The sequence below is a fragment of the Cinclus cinclus genome, chromosome 17 (genome assembly GCF_963662255.1).
Source record: "Cinclus cinclus chromosome 17, bCinCin1.1, whole genome shotgun sequence".
NCBI classification, from domain to species: Eukaryota; Metazoa; Chordata; class Aves; order Passeriformes; family Cinclidae; genus Cinclus; species Cinclus cinclus.
The window spans coordinates 11890311-11911177 of NC_085062.1; the positions used below are offsets into that span (position 1 = coordinate 11890311).

The window sequence follows — 20867 nt, forward strand, 5'->3', positions numbered from 1 at the left end:
TTTTACATAATCTCACACTACATCTCAGTGTGACACTTGTACTAATCAGAGAGAGGTTAAATCGGGGAAAGGTAAAAATGAAGCACACTGCAATAAACTGGGTGTGATTCATTATTCATGTAGTCCAGTATGCAGTCCCCATGAGCATCCAGCACCACGTGCCAGAACAGGACATGCACTGCAGGCTCAAAGACTTCATTTTTAACTGCTGAAGAGAGATAATTTTAATGGCAAGATCTTAATGTTCCAAAACACAATGTGGACTTTCATTTGATGCACAGAAACATCTACTCTGCCCCAGCAGCTGATTTAGTTCAGCATGTGTGACAACCTGGTGCAAGAAGTTGCTCAGAGATCACCTTTGTCTCATCAGGATGTTGAGAACCCCCATTTGCAAAAAACTGTGCATCTTGATTAACATTTGCAGAATTACAGACCGACAAACTATGAAGTGAGACTTCTCCCACAGCACGAAGCAAGGAGCCTTTCCCAGTGAGTTTATCATGCAGGTTCTGCCAATTATTAAAAGCAAGCCGTGACAGGTAAAAGCAGGAAGAGAATGCCTGGGGAACAGAGATTTGTGTAAAGGTTAGAGGCAGCACGGGCAATATTGGTTGCAAAAGCAATTAAGCAAAGACAAACACAAAAAAGGACAATTAGGTCTAACTACACACGACATACTACATGACATGGATGAAGACTTAAACAGTACAACACTTTAACACTGCAATAGCCATGGATACATCATCTGCATACCACCACAGGAATATGGAATTGAGTATCAACACAACAAAGGCATATTACAGCAAAAAAAGACTTCCTAAACAATCTGCTTTTTGGGAAACAGATACCTTATAGAGATTTTTTTTTTTTAGTTTTACTATTTTTCCTGCTTCCTGAACTATTGTTTTTACTGTAATTGGTCTTTACTGACTACATACACCCAGCCTGTACAGAGGAGGACAGAGAGCATATCTGTTTTGCTATGCAACACTGGCCATTATCTGTGCAAATAGAGTAACAGCACATGTAATGAAAGTCTGAGTGCCTGGCAAGTTCCTGGGTATTCCTGTTTCCTATTTTGCTCTTAGAAAATAAGAGTCTGAACCTATGCTTCAGACTTCAAATGCAAGTTTTCACTTTGGAGGGTTATAAAATAGCAATAGGCAGGGGTGATGACAGGAAAGACAGGATTAACAGAAGGAAGGAAAAGATACTGCCGAATGGAAGGACTAGAACAGAGAAAGGAAGCTGACCATTTTACACAGATAGACAGCAGCAAGTCAGCCAGCAAGTAACAGCTGCCACTCAGCAATACTTTTGTCTCCTTGAAGGAGGTATGTGCTAGCAGCTGCCACAAGGAAAAGAAGTTTAGCTACTTTACAAGCTGTATTTACTGGTTCCTTTCTCCCATCTTCATTAAATACACGACTTTAAACTACCATCAAGAGCATTCACTGAATCTGAAGCTTTTCAATGCTCTCAACTTCAGTGATTTCTGCATATCCCAGTCATCATCTCCCACCAGCAAAACGTGCTAGAGAGCTACAGAACTATAATGAGACATTTAAATATAATGTATTCAAAATAAGTCTGCCCTCACAGCTTCTCCTATTTACGGAAAAATGTTTGAAGATCAGAACACCAGTATTTTCAAGAAAATATGTTTGGCTGCACAGCAATTCTCTCCAGCTTGTAATGAGATCATCTGCTACTCTAGAAGGCACCAAACTAACAATCCCACCAGAACCCAAACACACAGAACCCACAAGATTAACAGAACAGAGTTCAGAAGGAACTCCAAATGTTCATCTAAGTCCATTCCTTTTTCCATCAGGATAAATTATATCTCCATCATGCCTGGCAGACAGCTGCACTGTCACTTTTTAATGACTTCCAGTGCTAAAATACTGCAGGGCTATACAAAACAAGTATTTCCCAAGACTAGTCTAACACAGTTTTCTATTGTTCAAAATGAAAATGCAATTTAAGTGCAATATCATGTGTTCTGTCTTCTATGAACATGGACATCCTGGGGTTTTGCCTCTAACTCTTTGTACAGCTTTCAACACTATTTAGGTTACTCTGCTGTCATGTCTCTCCTGAGTCTTCTCTGCAGACAAACCATCCCAATTCCTTCTCTCTTTCCTCACAGGTTATGTTTTCTCAAAGCACAGAATGCAAAAATTATCAAAAATGTCTCAAAGGTCAGTAATGATCCCAAATAGCATCTTGCTTCTGGTAATATATGAAAAGAAGTGCATAAAACTGTACAATACCCTCGTGTTACCTATGCCATGTGTGATCAACAGTATCAATACAAGAGTAAACAAGAGCATTGTCAAGCCTCAGAAAGAATAAACACCTAGGCTGAATTTAGGTCAACTTACTCGGTCCTGAACAACAATATAGACTGCTTCACTTCTGTCAAAATGGTTCAAAAATAATCTAAAGAGTAGTCAAATGATTGAGTATTTTCTTGCTATTTTTAGGAATGGTACAATGAAAATGCTGGCACCAGCTTTCTTCAGTGATGTGATTATGTGTAAGATGTCAAGAGCATTTTACTTCAAAAGTATGTATTTTAATAGAAGTAAAATGCAAATGCATGCAGAAGAGCACAGTATATGTAATAATATAAAAGTGGAAGACTTCTGAGCCTGTTAACTCAGCCTGTTAGCTCTTCCATCTGTAACAGCCCCAAGGCAAATATTTCAGTTTCCTGGGGTTCTTCAATATGCTGCATCCAGGGTTTAGTTGTGCCAGCAACTTACAAAACATTATGAATGATGCAGTACTCTGCAATTCTCCTTGTCATGGTTACACACAACCTTCCTGAAGATCACCCAAACTCTGCCTCTTCCAGCAGCTGGCATTTGGAATTGCTTTGACAGCACAAAGCTCAGTCCCAGCTAGGCTCAGCTTGCAGATCCAGAACTGCTCCTCCAGCCCTGGCAGAGGCAGATGTTCCTGCACTTGCACCTTCAGGCTTGGCTCAGCAGCCGCCTCTGCTCCCACTGGGCCATCGGCTGCCACAGCCCATAATATCTCACTTGGAGAGGAGGCACTAACCACACACACTGCAATATTTATCTAGCTTATGGCTCTCCTGGGAACACTGACACAGTCTTCAGGACCTAAGCAGACGTAGTCTTAGGCAGAAATGCTTCTCACAGGGAATATTACTTAAGGAATATTTAAATATTTGCTCCCATCTGTGCTGTTGTATCAAAGGACATCAAAAAAACAAGAAAAGAGCCTGATCACTACATAACCCATTGACACCTCCACACTACAAACGATCTCAAAACAGTCTAATGAATTACTCCCAAGTGAAATGCAAGCAACAACAAAACAAACGTTTCTCTGTTCAATATAATGGAAGAAATAAAAGAGTTTCTGTCAGTTGCATCCAGACTTGTTGAGGAAACAGAATAAATTCACCCTGCAAAAATTTCAGGCATACAAATTTGTTTCAAAACCGTGTCAACAAAGTTATTTACAAATTTCCATTCTTCAGAAAATGACAATGGAAAACAGCCCACCCTCCAGAACTCAATTCACATCAAGCAGAGCATTTCTGTGGGGCCTGGCACATTTTACCAACACCAAGCTAAACTCTGCAGATAGTTATTCCTTGAGTGCTGATACTCATAGATCCAGATAGATAAACAAATGGCTGAAAGAGTTGAATCAGATTCAAATTCCTAGCCAAATAATAAACTCAGGTTACTTAAATTGTAACTTAATTTCTATTACATATGCAATTGCAAAATCTTCATTAACGCTATGACACCACACCCCTTCTTATATTTATGAGCCAATTATTTATTCTATCAATTTATATTCTAAAAAGATGAGCTGCTAACCAATCATTATAAATGATAAAGAAAAACTGAAAGATGGAATCTATGGGACTGTCATGCAAATCACTTCGTGCTGAATCACAATATAATCAAAACAGTTGCCACCTGCCTCCTTCAAAAAATTGTAATACTGGCTTGTGCTGCCTTTTTACCAATTTGTCTTGTTTGAAGCAGTTTAAATTTTCACCTGGTCATTTCACACAGGCCGAAACAGTGTCCAGTCTTGTAAAGATTGAACCCACATCTTTCCTAACGAGCTCTGAAGAAAAAAAAAAATCACTGAACATTCAGTGAGCTCATACTCCTCCTACCAACATTACTGTTTTGACTGAGTGACAGGCACCAGCGGTGGCAGGTGACAACTCTGAGTTTCATATTTAAAGCTCTGATTGTACATTGATTCTATTCAAGGCACTGAATATATAGAAAGATAATGAGCTTCAATATTGCCCGTGTTACCACAGACCCCTCACCCTCCTTGAGCAGTTTGATCATGATCAAACCCCCCATGCTCAGAGCACCTCCCTGCTGGCAGAATTGAGAACAGGGACTGTACCGTCCGGCGTTGCCTGCTGACGGGGTTTTTTACATTTGACGTAATCGTGGTCAACTGGAGTGGCTGTGTAAGGTGGGGATGTCAGACCTGGACCCGAGGAAGAGGGGAGGGAAGTCCCAGGGCCTGGCACTGTTCCAGCTGATGAGTGAGAGTCTTCATCTATCATGCAAGGTTTTTCTCTGGGAGGGTGAGAAGAAAGGGGAAGTGTTTATATGCAAAGAACAAAAGGAGACTGCATGTTCTTACAGCATTTCCAACACAGCAATGAAATCTCACTAACAAATTCTAAATAAAGGATTTTTTTTTGTACAAGTTATTTTCCTCCCTTGTCACTGGTCCATGGTAAACTCTTCTTTTGTTTTGTAGATGTTAATGAGATAAACTGTAAGGACAAAATCTCTCGTCCTATAAGTGAAGGCAATTTGCGTTTGCATTTTTTAACAGTTGATTTTAAAAATCAAATTTATGAATAAATAAAAACAATGGTTCCAAATAGATCACAAGATAGAACTGTTCTGTTTTCTTCCCATTTTCTCTGTGCCAATTATTGAGATCTCAGAGTAGCATGTAATCTTATTCATGGTACCTGAAAACTGCAAACATTAGCACCAATTTTATTCACTTTGTTTATATTTTATTCAGCTTCATTTTAATAGTGTATTGTACAGTAGTTTACTAGCATTCATTCAGAGGATACTGCTGGGAACCAGCACTCACTTTTCTGCAACTTTTGGGGTGTTCTTCTCCTCACCCCTGGCAAAGGGTCCCTCAGAAGCTTCTTTCATGAAACCAACCAGTACCTCTGCATCTACTCCAGAGTCTGGTTTCCCCACAAGTTTCAAAATAGAAGCATGAAGTCGAAAATATACCTAAAAAACACCAAAGTCCATTTGGTCAGTAAAGGATTTGTAGCTCTGTAATCTATTACAAATAGTCTTTTCTCTATAGAATCTGCAGCAGCTCACTAAGACAGTTACATGTCACCTAAATTTACCCGAATCAAACTTTCCCTGCCTATGAAAGCTGCTTTTAAATTACAAAATGTGAACACTGTACAAATTTTATAACCACAACCTGTGGAACACAACAAATAAAGCAGAACTGGCCTCATTGCAAGCAAGTCACCACTGGGTATGTTCTAGAGGCACTGCTTCACCAGACAGCACAGTGAAAGCAAAGGTCCCACCTCATGCATCAACTTGTGCTTCCACAGGTACAGGATGCTCGTGAATCCTACCAGTGTTTGATTTTTATAAAAACTGTGCAGCAAAATGCAGAAGTGGAATTGCTACCCACCTGTCCTAACTGCCTTTGAGATGAAATCAGCCTGAATAACATTTGCTCTCCAAGTGCATCTTGCAAACGTTCCCCGACACGGAGCACCACCTACATGTGCCCAACAACCTGTAGAGCACAAGGCTTTGAGCCCACACACTGAACTTTCTTTTACCTCCAACGCTTCCATGGCAAGTTCTGGTGGGTTGTGGTAGTGAATCTTCTTTGGATAGCGAGCAGCCTCCTCGTGCAGGTAGTGCCCTGCCTGTTTGTAGTGCAGCAGGTACACGACAGGAGGCTGCTTCTGCTTCTCGGCGATCTTGCCCAGCATGTAGTGGATGAGCCACTCCTCCTCGTCGCCGTCGCCCTCGCAGCGCGCTGCTGACGTGAAGCACAGCTTGGCTGTCTCCAGCATGCTGTCCCTGCGCTCCTCCATCTGCCACCAGCCAGGGGGAACACAACACAACACAACACAACACAACACACCCATTCACTGCAGCTCTCGTGGCAAACTCTAAACGTGCACCGCTGCCCGTGCAAAAGCGCATCGACACGCTACAGCTTTTAAATGCTTTTGACCTCAAAGATATCCCAAGTGGTCAAACGCACCCCAACAGCCCACAAAATGTGTTTATGGATAGGTTTTTGTTCACTGCTGGCACAAACAATCAGAACAAAACAGTAAGACACAAGATATAGTTATATTTCTATGATATTTCTATTTATATAAATAGAAATCTGAAAAATAACGACCCAATATTCAAGTCTACAGAAATTCTACTGGTTTTTTGCAGCTGTAATTATCTTAATGCTTCAAAGAAAAAAATTATTTGCTTTGTTCTGCAACTGAAGTCTGCTAAAGCCACTATGGACCACTCTCATTTGTGAAGAAAAGTATTTCATCTTGCTTGCAATGTATCTAATTTCGAGATGAATATTCTCCCCACCCCATTAAAAAAAAAATAAGAAAACCCAACAGCATAAATTAAAGTAAAATGCCAATAAATTAATGTAAAAAGAAAATAGGTCAAAAGATGCATTAATGTAATTTTCTCTCTTTGAAAATGAAGTTTATAAATTTAAGCTGTGTGGCTATAACCAAGAACTCAAACATAACTTTTCCACTCCTAAACATTTTGTAAGAAGAGAATAATAGGTTTTTATGTATGAGAAACACATTTCTGAAGAAATATATCTGTGGAAGTGAGATGAAATTGTTTCAATTTATCTTTTCTTATAATAGAGCTTTTCTTACTAAATTATGCATTTTTAATATATTCACTTGAAAAAAATGAAGACTTAAGTAGTTCTAAATAAACATTCTCATTTAATCCTCAACTTCAGACGGCTGCTCTGTATTGCTCCTTTTATCTGATAATATGAAATAACTCCAGCACTATCCTGGAATTCTTCAACAAATCCCTCATCACCAAGGGGCTGCAAGACCAGAAGACCAAATTTCTAATAGGGCAGAGACATAAAATGTAGTAACTTCGTTTCCTGAGGAGTTAATTTTGGACGTGTTGGAAGCAATAACCCTCCAGAAGAAAACTCTCTTGTTAACTGCTATTTCAAGCATACTCTTTAATAAACAACTTGTTCCCTTTCAATATGCAGGCTGACATCATCTTTGTTCTTAGGCAAGAAAGTGCCTGTGGGCAGCACAGTGTTAATGCAGTGCTGGAGGCAGCTCAGATGTGAGACTCACCACCTCCTGTAAATACTTCTCCCAGAAGCAAAGGGTGTTCCCAAGCACTGATCTCTTCAGTTCAAACACTGAAAGTTTTACAAATTACAGCAGAGGAGCAGCACTTCAGTTTTTTTCACTGTGCTTCCAGCTGCAGACTACGTAACCTTTGGAAGTCAGAATAGCTAAATCAGAAATGAAGTTCACTGGTCCAAAAGACAAAACACTTTTCCAAGCAACTCTTATCACTGTCAGAGTGTATTTAGAATTGTTCTTTTTGGTTTAGCAACAAATTTCTTAAAAATCTTTTTCACATCCCTTATGCAGAAGGAGATAATGAATTCATAATAATGTTTTCAATGGAAATTCTACCAGTCCTCTTCTCACTTTGATCTTTTGGTCTTTTGACTAGGTAAATGGCCCAAAAACATAGAAAAGGAGGAGGATTCTTTAGATATAAGAGATGACATGTGGACACAGATATCAGAGTTATTTCTGATCTCTTCACTATTTCAATATATATGCATTTCACCTTTTCCTGGAAACATTGCATGACATTTGCAGAAAGGAAAGATAAATATAGTTCTCCTTTCCAGAAGGTTACAATAATTTTGTGCCACCTTCAAAAGATAATTCAAAGATTATGCTCAAACTGATTTTACACAGGAAAAAGAAAAGAAAAAGCCCACCTTCAAATGCTGCTTGGAATTTCCAGCATTACTAAATAACCATACCGTCTCATATGTGGAATATAGCATGTAAATTACTTTTAAAATTTACTATGTTAGAAAACCTAATTTTAAATATTTCAAGCTTCATACTCTCTCTGTTAGATCCCACCTGCTGCACCACTTCTGGGGGAAGTTCCATTTTCCACTGCTTAAGCTGTCGGGATGCAAAGGAATGCAGGGCATAGGAAATGGTGCCATACTCAATCCACAGGGAGAGGTTGGAGCTGTCGATCTCCAGGGCTCGTTTGAAGCAGTTCAGGACAGGGGTGGAGTGCTTCCAGATGGGGCCATCACTCTTCAGCTCATTGGAGTTCAACTTGTCCTGAATGCGGCTCGCTCGAGCCAGAGCCATCCCAGCCCAGGAGTCAAACCTGGGCAGGCAAGAACATAACCCGTGAACAAACCCCCCTGAACATTACACTGGAGGCAGAGATAAGATTTGTCTTCCCATAGCTACAACCTTTTCCTCCTTTCATCACACAAAACAGATTTCTGCACTTCCTCCTCTCCTCAGAGTGGAACACACACTATCCATCCTAAATCATACTGATTTTCTTAAAGTGGTTTCCTAACAAAGCACTGTCCCCAGTAACTGCCATGCATGGAAAACAGATGAAAAATCCATGTTTATTTGCCATGCAAAGCCAGTCTATATTTCTAAAGACAGCACTCCCAAAGTTTGTTTTTTTTTTTTCTCAGTAACCACGCAGCCCTGTAAAAATGTTGTTATCCTGTAGGCCAGTAGACATTATGACACCTTGTACTGTTGGGCTCAACTGGGAATAATCATAATAGTTTCTGAGCATAAAAATAATAAAGCCAAAACTGCATTCAATTGATGAACTCAAACTGGAATTTCTGCCTGAAGGCTGAGGGTCCAGCCGTTTATTTATTGACAGTACAGTCTGAAGGGTGGTTTCCACAGGCCACAACCTCACTTGAACACCAGGGTTCAGCTGCTTTGGGGTTTTTCAATTTTACCATGATTTTAACACCAAGACAACAACCATAATGTTCTCATATTTTTGCCTGCAATTTCTTCTGATTCCAATTGAAAACCCATTTCTAGGTCAAGTGACCTCAATAGTCAGATTCTTGAGGGGAACGGAACAGAAACTATAGCGCAAACAAGTACAAACAATTTTGACTGGGGCAAAAATACTCTGCTACCACATAAGGCATCTTCTGTGCAAAAAAATGCCACACATTAAAGCAAAAATGCACTCCATTCATTCATTTTTGAATTGAAGTTTTAGAACACCAAAATGACAGGAAAATGGTAGGAGGTGGTATTGGTAATTTCTTTATCTGCCTTGAAACAAAAGTTTTAGCCATTTGCTAGTCACAAGTCCCAGACTACAAAATGCAATAACATTAAACTACAGCTATTTCCTCCAAAGATTTCACATCTAAAATTGCTCTGTGCCTTCACCTTCCCTTTTGTCTCTGTTACGTGACTGGATTTAGAAACAATTTTCTTGTCTCAAATCTATCAAATTAGGGTTTTTGTCACTGACCCTGATCTATCAACTTCAAGGAGAATTAAAATGATAACAGCTAATATGCAAACTCTATATGTAATCAGTAAATTCAAAGGTTATTTAATTTAATTTAGAAGACTGATCTTCAGAACATGCTTTATTTTTAAGATGAGAGAGCTTAATCTTGATGGTATTTCAGTAAGTTGTAAATTATCAAGAAACAAGGTGGTTTTGCTTAAATATCATTTAAACAATTCACTTGTATTCACTGTGTAGTTCTCCAGCAGCAAAATCAGCACTTTTAGGAACAGGTCAGCCTGTTCAATTAATCCACTAAAGGATGCCATTTTTGCTATAGCTACACTATCAAATGATGACATTTTTCACTCCTTATCATGCATGAACATGCCAAAGCAAAGAACAAAAGGTGCAAACAGATCATTCTTCACAGTTATTCTTTATTTCAATTTAGCTTCTCCCCTCTTTTCATTTTTTGGTTTTAATTTCAGAGCAATCATATATGTAATCCTACATTTTGGGCTTTGTTTTCTCTGTTGGTTGCTTTAGAGATGCCCTTAATTATACAATGGACCTGTGATAATTGATTGCAGGTGGGGGTTTTGGTTGTTTGTTTTTTTTTGTTGTTTTTTTTTGTTTGTTTGTTTGGTTTTTTTTTGTTTGTTTGGTTTTTTTTCATTCCTGAAACCAGTGGTCTGCTTTTCAGTACTGAAAGAAGTGAAAAGAATGAAGGATATGCAGCAGGATTCAAAACTACTGACCTGTTTGGACAAATACAAATGTCGTGCATGTAAAATTTAATGGCCTTGGACTGTTCTTTGTTCTTGAAATGATAGTCTGCCAGGAGATAATACAGCTCAGTCACCACTGGTGGGGAATAGTCTGCACCCTCGGGGAGAGATGGTGCCTGAAAATCAAAAAGGCAAAGGTTCATATTAAATGAGCTGCACATTTGTTTCTTCCTTGCAGAGGAAGTAGTTTTTTCATCACACAATATGAAGCTTTTGAATATGAAGACATTGAAAGCATTTCACAGATACACAGAGCACTTACAAACACTAATGAATATCTCATGCTGACTATATTTTACCATTCAAAGACTAAAAGCATTGGTGGGATCATTCTTATTTTATTTAAATGCAATTACCCAAGGAAACCAAGCATTATGGAATAAATCATTCCACTAATAATCTCAAAGCCAACATAAAAATAGCAACACCAATTTTTACTCCCTTCAATTTAATTTTTTTTTAAAAACCAATTAATTCTACCTTGCTGCATGTTCCTTCAATATAGGCAGATACAGTCTCCAGGCTCAGCATAGGCTTGTCAGTTCGAGGAACAATTGTGGCAGTTTTCTTCAGGAGGTTGGCCAAATCAGCAGACACAGTACTGGTTTTGTAACTATCAAATTCTGGAAGAGTTTTGGGCTTAAAATACTCAAACATGAACAAAGCATCTTCCCATGTCAGATCAACCTGAAGAGGGAGGTAGATGAGAGGGGGAAAAAATACTTCAAATTCCAAAATTCAAGTCTACCAATGATGGTTTTCTATAGCCTTTCTAGTAGATAAGAGTGTACACATTACTCTAGCAGGAACAAAGTTAAACCTCCCAACAACAGAGCTAAAGGTGCTATTAATTTATGCTGCTCACAAATACAATATACTGCTCACTGATTTAACAGACAAAGATAATGCTGTAACTCAGTGTATGCCACTAAAGTCAACATAAAGTAAAAATAAATTCATTCTACTTGCTTAGACTTGTTCAGAAGAGTTGTTTATAAGCAAGGATCAGCTGCAAACATTCTGAGTGACACTGAGATCATGGGTAAGATATGGAGAACTACTCTGCCCCTTCCATTGCAGAGCCAACTAGGAGGAGTTAATGAAGTGGGCATCAGCCAAAATTCTGAGCCTCAAAAATCTTCCAGCTCCCTACAGAAAGTTACTTCCAGAATTTACTCATTTTCTCTTCACTTTTCTTTCTTGAAAGCAGTAGAAGTACCCTAAATAATTTACAATTCTCTTCTGCTAGACCTTTTCTCCTTTTATTGTTCACTTTACCATTATAGTTAATTTTGCTCTGCATTGAAAAATGGGGAAGTTGCAGAGAGTAATCTCCTTATACTTCCTTCCCTTTTTCTTACTTATCCCCTTTCTCTCATTACCTTCACTCACTAAGATGTACATCTAACATACAAAATTTCCAAATATTCAATGTACAGTAATGCAAGAGCATTTGTGTATTTTAAAAGGTCTGTTCAACAGAGCCAGACAATCATTTTGCTTGTATGAAAATGGCTTTGATCTATAATTCTATGAACACTTGCATTTGGTAAGTGCAAAATAGTCTGGTGTTTCTGAACATCAGTGATGTTTCTCACGGCAGGGCGTTGTATTGCTGCCCTATATTTTTCTCTTCCCCCCTTAATATTAGAACCCTCTTCCACAGGCACTCTGTAGCTGCCCTTCTCCCAAATTCAACCAAATTTCACATTTCTCATAAACAGTTGCCAGGTATTTACCATGAGAGATGTCAAAATAAGTGACAATATATAATGTACTTGCAAAGTTTTAACAGTAACAGTTTTCACTTTCATTAACTGAAAGGCTGGCTGCTAAAGCTTTCTTCTCTCAAGCTGACTTTTCCTCTCTAAATTTTCCTCAACCTTGAACTTCTTCTCAGCTGAAAACAGGAAAGTGATAGCTTAATAAAAATCAATTTCTCAATACTTTCAGGATGGCAGACTACTGTGGATAAGACTAGCATTTAACTTAAAATATTCAACTCATTATAACTTTAAAAAAACATGAAAACTTTTACTTTATTCTCTACAATGTGGAAAATGCATAAAATTTACAAGGAAAGAAAAGTAATCTTTCTCCAAAATATGTCAAAGTGCATTAGAACAAAATGAGAGTGCATCTTTCATCACTTCAGGACATTCCACTGACACTGGATAACACATAACTTACCTGCTGTACTGAATGTTCTTCTAGGTACCTCGCTTTGCTTTTTTTGCTGGGGAAACCATATAAGCAATAAAAACATTGTTCCAAGGCTGTTTCCAGCTCTTCTTTGTATGGGTGAGTATCCTCAGAAGTGGAAGCTGCAAGTTCTTTCTGTAGTACCTGAACCTACAAGCCAAGCATCAGGGACAAGGTCACCTGCAGATCATACTGAGCTGCCCAGCTGTCTAAAGGCAGATGATGAAAACAGCTTTAAGGGACTACAAGGATTTTTTTCCAATAACACCCAAATATTTCTCATGTATTTCTGTAAACTAGTCTCACACAAGTCATTCCAATGGCACTGCAGCAGCACTGAAGTGCTTTCATTTTAATTCCTGTGTAATTCACACTTATCTTTAATCAATGAGGTTAAATATCAGCTTCATGTTTCAGACTTAAAATCACTCAAAGTTCTCCCCTACACACCAAGCTGCTTCTGTGAATGTAACTGTGAACTGCAGTTCATCAATTCTGTGAATAAGGAAAAGGTGCAGAAGAATTTCTGCCCTTACTCACAACCAGACAATTTCCTCTGCGCAGAAAAAGCAGGATGGAGAGGACTTCACAGCAAAAGAAGAGAGAGAGTTAATGAAAATCTGGCTAAAAGGACTATAGAATTGAACAGTATGAACACTATTACACAGATGGCTACACACCAAGGGAAGTGGCTGGACTGATCCCAAATTACTGAACACTGTAGCAAGTTGCTATCTTTACCCTCAACACTACAAGAGAAAGTACCCATCAATAGAATATTTTGGCAGATGCTGATACTTTAAGACATTCATTATAAAAACTGCAGCTGAACGCCTAAGGAAGAAAGGTAACTCCTTGAAAATTCTCACAAAACTTCCATAAAAAATAAACCAGAAAGGAACACATTCCAAGAAGACATTTCAAGGTCAATAAAAATATGCTCACCAAGAATAACCCGTGTAGGGGGATTCTGGATATTTATTTCATAACCAAAACAAAACCCACACAGCCACTGAGGTTTAAGATTCAATTTCCACATGGCCACTATGGAATCTCAATTTTAAAAAAGAGATGTTAATTTGTTACTATTTATCATTTTTCAACATCTGGGATTGCAAACTCAATTATTTATGCATCACCCTACAAGCTTCTCATCATGACAGGCTTTCCTGTCAATACAAACACTGCATTATAAGGCAAAAGTCTGACATTCTACATGTACAAAGCTCATTTGTAAGAGCTGGAATTAAATATAAGATCCTGATTCTCTTCTGATTAAAGTATCTGCACTAAGATCAAGGTACTGTTTATTAAGAGCCATACCTCTGAAAAAATAAAAGCAAAGACAATTCTTAGAAAGCATTTCAATGACATCTGGAGTCCCAGCAGACACCTTATTGCCAGCACTTTCCCTGTATGAACTCCTGAACAAGGTCTGAAATTTATAGAAAGTGTAGCTAAATACACAGAAGAAAAAACAGTGAGCATCAGAGGATACTGCAACAAAAGCCTTATATTCCTACTGCTACAAACAAAAGTACATCTAACAGCACTAACAGAATTCTCACTTGAACAGCATTCAAAACAATCTCCTGTCTTACTCAACTTTTAAGTTCTTGGCAGAAACCCAAGAATTCCTAATAATTCCTAATTATTAGGAATTCTAGTTCCTAACTACTGAGAATATTGCTAAAGGCCTTAATTATTATTAACACCTTCTCTTGCACAGCACATTCATCCACAAGCAATATAACGTCCTTGAACAGACAGTTCACCTACAGAAGGTGATTATTTAACACTGATCTATGAAACACATTTTTCACATTCTTGAAGCTACCTTTCTCTTCAAATAATTCATCCCATTTTCTCTTTGTTTTCCCTATGCTTCCAATACCCTCTCATCTCTGAAAACTAAATTCTAGTGTTTAATAACACTATGTTATGCTTTAGCTTAAGAAGCGGGCAATTCTGTAAGTGAAAATGGAACATTTTGTTTAAAGTACTTGATGACATTTGCAAAAGATCTCACTGCAAATATATTGCCAGCTCTCAAACATCTGTATGTTCCCCAGGTTCACAGCCCATACTCTGTGACTCCCCAGGCTGTGGGTACAGGCACATCTTTCAGGCACAATTGAAACTCATCACATCCCTGGGCAAGCTGGGAACAGCCCATCTATTTTCATGAAGCACAAGGCCTGAGCTAATAAGCCCTCTGGAGTCCCTGCAGGGGCAGCTCAGGTGCATCAGCATTATGCTCCTAACACCAGGGATGCTGAGGAGAACAGGACACAGAGATAATCTGATAGTTCCACCCTGAATCAGTCTCAGTTCAAACACTGCTCATTCATTCCTAGCAGGCTGAGCTGACTCCTGCAGAACCCCTCAGGCTCTCTGTGCCATCCTTCCCAGCTGTCTAAATTACTGTCCTGGACACAGGACTGCTCAAATGCAGAGGTAGATGGGGTCTGGCACTGAGCTGCGGCTAACAAGCTCCAGGGAGTGCTGAGAAGGGAAATTAAGAGATTCCTAAGTAGCTCTATGCAGAACTAATAATGATTTTTTCTTGGCTGAAGGTAATAAACCTCAGTGAAGTCAATCTGAATCTGTAAAGAGCCACTGAAATGTCCCTGCAGAGCACAGCCCCATGGATGGCACAGCACCCCATTATCTGGGGTTTGCCAGCAGCCAGGCTGTCCCAGGCTGGCAGAGCTCTGCTCAGGGAAACACCTGGGTTTCTGAGCTAAGATAAAATGAGCAAACACATAGAAAAATTCTACTTAACCATGGGAAATTTCTTTTCTGGTGTAACAATGAAGCTTCAAGAATAATCTTAAAAAGGTCAACCATGAATGGGTAAGTCCTTCCATCTAATAATGCTACAGCACTACTGCCCAGACACCCATTCCTGGAGCATGGGATGTAACACACCCATCTGAACAACAGAGCAAAGAACAGCCTTAAGGCACAGGAAAATGGAGGGCTAAAGTAATTCTTCATTCTCATCATTGTTCAACAGAACAATGTATGTATCTACAACTCTGTATGTATATTTAAAATAATATTTAGTTCATAACGTGAAAACAATAGAATTGCTATTTTTTTCAGACTTAGGTATAAAAACGAGGCAGGTATAATCAAACAAGACAAATTTATCAAACACAGAACAATTAAATTCATCACAGCTTCAGAGCAAATCCAGGTAACAGGATCCCACAGGACGTGGGAGCAATCAGGAGCAATCCAGTTGAGCAACTGAGGACAGATGATGGCCTGCAAATCTTTACTCTTATGATTTGGAAGAAGCAAACAACCAAGTTGTTCAAAAACTGATTGTCCTTGGCTGAAAGTTTAAATATGTTCTTTTTACATGATAAACAGTATTTACGTACACTGAAAATGTGCAAACTCTCCCTAACACCTGACAAATTCAGTTCTGTGAAATGAGCAACTTATTTAGAATCACTGAGACAAGATGAATATGGAATCCCACTGTTATTTTAGCAGCAATTGTAAAGATATAACAACAGGTTTTTTTAGCCTCTGAATGATGCACAGTACTATCAGACTGCTATTATTCCTATTGGTTATTCCTACTTCCCTTTCAAACCCCAGGAACAAAATAAAATACTAGTGCAAGGAGCAAAATGAAGGAGAAAAAACAGAAGAAAACAATTATTCTTCTCAGTGGGGTTAGTCCAGAGAACAATGTGAAGTATGACAGAAGCAGATCAACAGAAAAGGGTCCGGAATAACAATACCTTGCTATTCAGATTAAAGTGACTGAAACTTTCATATGTTTGTCTGGGAGAAGATGGAAAGTGAATTCAAAAGTATATTTAATGTGAAGACAACGTAACAAACAATCTAACATTGAACTTTGTTTCCTGCTTTGAGGTGTGGCTTGGCCAGATGACTTTCAGAGATCAATCAGAATCAATCTCACTTATTCCACAATGCCAATACTTACATAGAACTTGAGCAGAGCACCATCTGAATTGCAACACCAGGACCTTCTTCCCAAATACTCATGAGCTGTGTTCAGCAGCATAAGTGAAGAAGGCAACATAGGGGTATCAGGACTCACTGGAAGAAAGAAATTTCTAAATATTAGGGTAGCAAATAACTGAAGTAAATCTGAGTCAGTGCTTCAACTGGCAAAAAGCTCCCTCTCTGTTAGAAAGTAATGCTTGCATAGCCCTCTACTCCATTTGGCCAGCAAGGTAAGACAACAATCAAGTATTTTATTTACTTATATTCCTGAGCTACATGGTAAAGAGCTCAGGTCCAATATGTAAAAGTGAAGAAATAATCCACCTTCTTCTCCCTGGTTCTGCTGCTGCTGGCAGCAAAGGGATCGAAAAGCATCCTCCTCATGCTGGATGATCCTGTGCAGGATAATCCATGGAAGCACCGAGGACACATATGGCTCTTTTGGCTCTTCCTGGACAGCCATGCTGCAGTCTATGATCTAATAAAGAAACAGACATTATACAGACAAAGTCATGCAAGACAAAGGTCAGGTGTGAATCCTTTCCAAACAATCCAAAGTTGGCAACGTTTTACCCCAAGGAAGTAATCTAAAGATAAGTCTCAGCTTCTCACTAGTGGCAGTAAAAATGCTAGAGGTAGATCAATCAGAAGGGGAAGTAGATTATTTGCCCTACTCTGACATTTCTCTTGCACCCTCATTTTCCAACTAGATGTGTCTCTGTTGATATGCTATACAAGCAATTCACAGTAAGCAAATACACAGCATTGATTCTTAGCATTATTAGGTCTCATTATTGTACAAGAATTTCCTCTACAACCCAGATGAAGAGGAACTTTAAAAAATTCCTGAATTCTAGAACAGGTCTTACAACAACTGTTGAAGACCAGCTAGAATCATTGAAGATGCTATATAAATGATGTGCCTGAACACTCTGTTCTTCAGAATTTCATTACGTTTTATAGTACATACAACTTTGCACAACAAGAGTATGATTTTGTAAATAGTGAAGGGTCCTTGGCTTTTACTGAAGTAAATGGAGATTTGAGAATTGCAAGCGCATTGAATTTTGACATTAACAGGACCTGCTTCTTAACAGAACTGCCATTTGTAAGTCTGCCATTTGTTACCTGGATTGAAAATGCTCATTCAGTTTTGAGGTTTGAAAGTACCTTCTGTAAAAGGCTAAAATTAGCTGTATTCATAATTCTAGAAGCAGATCACATTTCACTTTTCCCCTGCCCTGTTCAGATCACCCTCTCTGTTTTTACCAGAAAAACACTTAACTCTGGCCAGCACCTGCAAGCAATTCTACCATGTCTGTAAGGCTTACAGGACCTTGCCCTCCAGCCCGAAGCACAGACAGGCAAGATCAGAGCCATAACTTACAAGCTGCACCCATGCAGCTCAATCTTCACATTATCACCATGTCAAACAGCCTAAAACCCCAGCGTGGGTTATCTTAGCAACATATTCTGATTGTTTCAGGCAGCTTGGTGTTTAAGGATACCTGCTGGTATTAGTTCTAGCACAGGTGTGTGCTCAGTGCAGGTCTGTCACACTGAGACTGTGACAACGCTCACACACGGTGGCAATACCCATCTTCACAAAAATGTAACAGAAATGTAACCAAAACCACCTCTAGGAGTGGGAGGGAATTTACACAGCTACTGTATCATGTCTAGAGGTCTGCAGCACACATCTCTGCTGGTGCCAGGGCCTGGGTTACCTGGATCAGGTTGTTTGTTAACCGAACGAGGCTCGGTGTGACAGAGGAGTCTTTCAAGATGCTGTTAACTGATGATAATGAAGTATCTATTCCTGTGAGCAGCTGTGTTACCGTAGCAACCCACTCCTCTTTAGCAGAGGCTGCTGTCATATTAATCATCTGCTGAATTGCTTCATTCAAGGCAACATCTGAGCATTCAAAGCATTGCTTGTAGTCTTTCAGTTTGAGCAGGGAATCCTAGGGAATGTAAACATGAAAAAGATCTATTATTACAATGAGGAGTTTATTTTAAACATGAATACACAGCAGGGCAAAGCAAAACATTATACTCAGTTAATGTGATTACTTCAATGAAACGAAACAGAACACTTTTAAATACAGTATCAAAAGGACAATAGGAGGCACATGGATCCTGAATGACAAATACACAAGCAGGATCTAAATACAAAAAAAAAATCATCACATCTTTCTTGTTTAGTAAAAGATGCAAGGAAAGAAAATAGGAAAGGAATGGCTGTAGGTCTGTCATTCTAATGACCTACAGTTGAATAGAACCCTTACAAGAAACAGGATTTGGATCTTTGTGATCTGTTGCTACCATTTTATTACTTCATAAATAACAAAGTAGTAAGTCTAAGGCCAGTGTAATAGCAACATTCTCCTGCTTCTTCCTACTCTCAAGAGGTTGGGTCAAGAGATAGCACAGAAACTGTAGGATTTGGTTCAGTCCAGTAAAAAGAACATCAGCCTTTTTTGTGCCAACTTTTTTTTCCCCAAAATAACCAAATATACTCACACAGCTGAGCTCATTTATACTCTTATTTTTACAGTGTCAAATGGACTAATTCTACAGCAAATATACTGCATGTATAAAGTTTCTCATTCATGTAGGAGAGAGCCTTTACAGCATAAAAATCATTCATATGCCAGATAACCAAGTTTCGGAATGGTTCTAAGTTACCATATAGTCAACAGAAGCATGAATCCATCCATAAAATAACTCAGAAAATGATTCAAGTTTCTGTTCATTTCACTGAGGCCTCAACACCTTGTATCTTTAGCCACATTGTCAGTGAGCAAAAGCTGGCACATTGCTAACAATGTCAATAAAGCTGTGCTCTTCAGAGCATCTTCAGATTTGGTTCCACGCTTCACTTTGTAAATAAGACTCATAACTGTTAGAACCCACTCCAGAAATCCTTCCATCCTGTTTTCAGGAATAAGTCTTAACTCCTTACCAGAACAGATTTCTTAAGAAACAAAGCAAACCTGGAGGAGAAGCAGCTGTGCTGGTCTCTCTGGTATGGATGTGACAAACTCCAGATGTTTGGCTCTGCCATAACCATTAAAGCACAAGGTTGGCCGGAGCAGATGCACCACTGCATTGTAATCCCCAGCCTCATAGAGTCGCTGGATCTCTTCCAAGGACTGGCATCTCTCCAGAGATTTTAGGTTCTTTTCAATCTGCACAGATTATATAATCTTAACTTTTGTTTTCACACATACTTGACTACTGACACTTCTCCCAGCAGTTTCGCTCTTAATGTTTAAAAAAAGAAAAGAAAAACACTGATCCAATAATCTACTGCCAAACATGCAGCTGCTTTAATACTTTTATTCTGAATAAAAGCAATCTAAAGATGTACAGGACCAACAGATACAAAAACTGTAGTTTTTGAAAAAGAGGCAGTAGTCTTGACAGCATCTTCAAGCTACAAAATCCTCACTTTGAGACACAGTGAACTTCCATCACAAAAGGACTAATTCATAGGTGACATTTGAAACTGGGACAGATGGGAGTGTGAGGGATGGAACAGGGAGCACATACCTGCAAATGAATTCTTACCTCCTCTAAAGAGACCACAGAATCAACATGGAGATTAGGCAACCGTATCACAATGCTACACTCATTGCCAGCTTTGGCTTGTGTGCTAGTGGAGTTCTGCAGCATTTCAGTGCAGATATCATAGTTTTCAAGTGCCTGTTCCATGTCTCCCTATAGAAACAGTACAGAGGAAAACAATCAGCCAAGAAAATCCTATGGTTCTCACTGCAGAAAGGGTCTCCAAACTTGTAGATCATGTTTAAATTTAATGCACCCACTGCCAGTGTGATTACTGCATGCTCTCAAAAATTAAACAACAAATTCAACTGAATAGCTCAAACTGAAGCAAAAATATTTAAAAATATCTTACCAATTATTTCAATAAAAGATAAAACAAATCAGAAAACCAGAATTCAGACTCCATAAGTTTGTAAGATTGGTCTGGTGTGCTAAAACTCCTTTCCATTAAAAAGGCAGAAGAGTAAACCAAAAGAAATAACTCATCCATTGGTGCAAAATAAAACATTGAGTCATGAAACATTTGTATATTCTGCAAAGTGAATTAATTCTATCTACTTTGGACAAAGTAATTGAAAGGTTGGGAAGGAATGCAAAGGCAAAATACAACTCTGCATTTCCCCCCCAAAAAGAGCCAGTAGTTGTATAGGAACTCTCATTTTTCCTAAATAACTTTACTGAAAAGGAATCCTTAGAT

At 38.8% G+C, this 20867-nt stretch overlaps 1 protein-coding gene across 3 annotated transcripts in view; it reads right to left on the reverse strand.

Annotated features, from left to right (window-relative positions):
- CABIN1 (calcineurin binding protein 1) overlaps positions 1-20867 on the reverse strand; it is a 102856-nt gene that overhangs the window by 72887 nt on the left and 9102 nt on the right. For all 3 annotated transcript variants that reach the window (XM_062504061.1, XM_062504062.1, XM_062504060.1), the window contains exons 14-25: positions 20174-20323; positions 19597-19791; positions 18328-18564; positions 16925-17078; positions 16578-16693; positions 12596-12757; positions 10886-11092; positions 10376-10521; positions 8225-8486; positions 5873-6133; positions 5140-5291; positions 4423-4601 (exon numbers count right to left, since the gene is read on the reverse strand). In XM_062504061.1, coding sequence (XP_062360045.1) covers positions 4423-4601; positions 5140-5291; positions 5873-6133; positions 8225-8486; positions 10376-10521; positions 10886-11092; positions 12596-12757; positions 16578-16693; positions 16925-17078; positions 18328-18564; positions 19597-19791; positions 20174-20323 — 2221 coding nt within the window. The remainder of the gene's footprint in view (positions 1-4422; positions 4602-5139; positions 5292-5872; positions 6134-8224; positions 8487-10375; positions 10522-10885; positions 11093-12595; positions 12758-16577; positions 16694-16924; positions 17079-18327; positions 18565-19596; positions 19792-20173; positions 20324-20867) is intronic.